The sequence below is a fragment of the Hydra viridissima genome, unplaced genomic scaffold (assembly GCF_058129835.1).
Source record: "Hydra viridissima isolate aposymbiotic clone 2 unplaced genomic scaffold, HvirCarnegie_v1 scaffold_8, whole genome shotgun sequence".
Classification (NCBI taxonomy): Eukaryota; Metazoa; Cnidaria; class Hydrozoa; order Anthoathecata; family Hydridae; genus Hydra; species Hydra viridissima.
The window spans coordinates 11417574-11421124 of record NW_028324307.1 but is presented as its reverse complement, the minus strand read 5'-3'; the positions used below and the strand labels follow the sequence as shown (position 1 = coordinate 11421124).

The 3551-nt window shown below is 41.1% G+C and overlaps 1 protein-coding gene across 1 annotated transcript; it reads left to right on the top strand.

Annotated features, from left to right (window-relative positions):
* Positions 1-2824, top strand: LOC149885088 (uncharacterized). Its single transcript, XM_090094618.1, has one exon. The coding sequence runs from the start codon at positions 1-3 to the stop codon at positions 2767-2769; it is 2769 nt and encodes a 922-aa protein (XP_089950744.1). The 3' UTR covers positions 2770-2824.
* Positions 2825-3551: the final 727 nt, after the last annotated feature.

Genomic DNA, 3551 nt, shown 5'->3' with positions numbered 1-3551 from the left:
ATGAGCGCATTATCTGTTATTCGTTTGAAAGTTAACGGTATGGTTGCGACAGCGTTAGTAGACACAGGGTGTTCGAAGACAATTTTGAATAAAAAGTTCCTGCCCAGAAGTCAATGTAGGTACTCAAACTCTCAAAAGGTAGTAACGTTTGAAGGAAAGGTTCATCAGTGCACTGGGTCAGCGGTCGTGATTCTTGAGGTTGATGGCATTAAAGCACGTGATCAGGTTATTTTAGTGGATTTCCAACCGTTTGGAGTCGATATGATGCTTGGAATGAGTTCCATTAAGTTACTAGGAGGAGTATCCATCTCTCCTTTGGGAAAAGCGAAGTTCGGATTAAGTTACTGTGGAGCAACGGCTTTGAACAAGAACAAAGTCAAGAAAATCGAAATAAAAAAGAAAGATCATGAAGCAGTTTTTAATGGTGCTGAATGGAGAGTCAAATGGAAATGGAGAGATGGAGAAGGCCCCAACCGATTGTATAATAAAGTGGCACAGTACGGAATTCCACAATACGCTAGAGCAGACTATGAAAACGAACTACAGGAATGGATTGATCGGAAATGGCTGTTAGAGTACAACGAAAATGAATTGGGGCCGCCCAAAGGGCAGATTCCGTTAATGGCTGTCATTCAGAGAAACAAAGACAACAAAATCCGACCTGTTCTAGACTGGAGAGAAGCTAACGATTTAATTGAGGCATACACGAGAGATGCAGATGTGTGTGTCGAAAAGCTTAGAGAATGGAGAAGGATGGGTAACAAACCAGCAATCATCGATTTACGCAAGGCTTATCTTCAACTAAAAACTGATAAATTTCTTTGGCCGTTCCAAACAGTGGTGTTTCGAAATAAAAGGTATTGCTTGACACGACTTGGTTTCGGATTGAATGTTGCGCCAATGATCATGAAATCCGTTGTGAGTGCCGTCATTGATCAAGACGAATTAGTGAAGAGGGGAACGTCCGCTTATGTAGACGACATTTTCGTAGACGAAAGTGTGGTGAGTCTTGATTATGTCAAGAGGCATTTTTTGAAATATGGTTTAGAGAGTAAAGATGGTGAGCAGATTGATGATAATGGAGTTCGTGTGTTAGGATTGTGTGTGCGCAAGGTTGGTAACAAACTGATGTGGTCCAGAGGGAATCGAGTTGATGCTATCTCGCAAAAGTTAACCAGGAGAGTTGTGTTTTCAATCTGTGGACAGTTGGTAGGACATTTACCCGTGTGTGGTTGGTTGCGAGTGATTTGTAGTCTCTTGAAGAGGAAAGCTGTCAGTCTGACGACGGGTTGGGACGATGATGTTTGTGATGAGAACGTTAAGTGGGTGCTTCAGGAAGTATTTGCTGAGGTGGAACGCTGCGAGCCTGCTTGTGGTGATTGGGCTGTGCGTGGTGATGAGGGAAAAGTGTGGGTTGATGCCAGTTCTTTAGCGATTGGTGCTCTTATTCAAGTTGGGGAGACTACTGTGGAGGATGCAACATGGCTGCGAAAAGAAACGTCTGATGTTCATATAAACATGGCAGAACTAGACGCTGTGATACGGGGAATGAATATGGCTCTGATGTGGAAGCTGAAGAAAGTGACTGTTTTTACCGATTCCGTGACTGTGTACCACTGGGTTTCTGACGCCCTTACGGGAAAATCAAGGTTGAGATCAAAAGCGACGGGGGAAATGCTGATTCGAAGAAGACTGAGCGTGTTGCAACAACTAATTGAAGAATACGATGTTAGCGTCGAGGTGAAACTCATTCCTTCTAAAGATAATTTGGCCGACGCATTAACTAGAGTTCGCAGCAGATGGCTCAACAAACTGACTGTGCCAGAGTGTCGGAATAGTTGCATGGGAGTCGCAGCTACGAAGGCTGAAGCTATTTCCAATATACACAAAAGAACTGGACATTTTGGAGTGAATCGAACGTTAAACTTTGTTCGTAAAACAATTCCGACTGCTACTGAAAACGATGTTCGAAGTGTGATAAAAAATTGCGAACCATGTCAGTCAATAGATCCAGCGCCAATACGGTGGGAAAAAGGAAAATTGGATGTTAAAGGAAACTGGGAGAGATTGGCCATGGATATCACGCATTATGGCACTGACAAGTTTTTGAGTCTAATTGATTGTGGACCTTCAAAATACGCGTTGTGGCGACAATTATCGAGCTCATACGGAAGTGTTGCCATAGTCCGAATACTCCGTCTTGTTTTTTGTGAACGTGGAGCACCGTCTGAGATATTAACTGACAATGAGCCAACATTTAAGACTAAAGAGATAAGGAGTTTCCTTGATAGTTGGGGAGTGCAAATTAGATATAGAGCCGCTTATTATCCTGAAGGAAATGGAATTGTGGAAAGAAACCACCGTACGATCAAGAGAATAGCAGAACGATCAAAAATGTCGATACCGGAAGCACTATATTGGTACAATGTCTCAGCCGACAAAAATGGTGCAAGCCCGATGGGCAAAATATACAGCTACCCCATTGGTGTGAAAGGATTGAAAAAAGAGAATCTTCCTGCACGAAATGTCCTGAACGAGAGATTTCGAATTGGCGATAAAGTCTGGCTGAAACCACCAAATGCGAGGTGCCATACAAAGTGGCAACCAGCTACGGTAACTCGGAATGCGTTAAACCAAACCGTAGAAGTGAACGGCATTCCGCGTCATGTGAAACATGTTAGACCTCGAACTGATACTCAGCCCTACATTATCCCTGATGAGGAAGTAGAGATGAATGTTGAAACTGATCAAGTGGACGCTGAAAACTAAGGAGATCCAATTAAAGATGTATTAGAGACGAACGAGGAAAATATCGACGCTGAAGATAGACCCCAAGAAATCGACATGCTTTTGCGACGGAGTGGTCGGGAACGGCGAATGCCTTCGAAATACCTTAATTACTATTTAGATGATCCGTAAGGATCAAGGAGGAGTGTAATTTCGGAAAGTTCTAGAACATTTGATGACGTTAGGGATTTAATAGCTTTAATAGATTTACCAATAAGAATTGTAAATATGTGTTTGTGGTGATTTATGACGGTTTGTGGAAGGATATTTTGGGAAAAGCATGGGGTATATATAAAGGAGAAAATTTGTAAAAAGGGAGAGTTAGAAGAGAAAATTATTGCTATTTAGTGACTTGTTGATTGCGAGAAAAAACTACAAAAAGATTATAAACAAATCAAGTTTTTAAACACTATTTTTTTCTAAAACAAAAGATATTCAATAGTTGCTATAAAATAATCTGCAAAATCAGAAGAAACTACAACGGAAAATTGCATCTTTGATAGTTTCATCAATGATCCTTAAGCTATGGTTGAGTACAACAGCTTTTACTCAACAAGTTATCCAAGAGTGAAAAAAGCAGTTTTTCTCATTGAAGTATTAGAAAATGTGCACTATTTTCTAGTATTCATACTTTTCTCTTTCTTACAAGCTTTTGCTGTTGTAGTCAACCAAACAGGTTTGTAGCCACTTCCCATATTCAGGATGATCAATTGGCCGTTTGTATCTACTCCAGTGTAATTTGAAGTTGTGGTGCATAGCCTCTA

Bases quoted from the DNA above. Each gene is read 5' to 3' on its own strand.
- LOC149885088 (XM_090094618.1), top strand. From the start codon at position 1: ATGAGCGCATTATCTGTTATTCGTTTGAAAGTTAACGGTATGGTTGCG.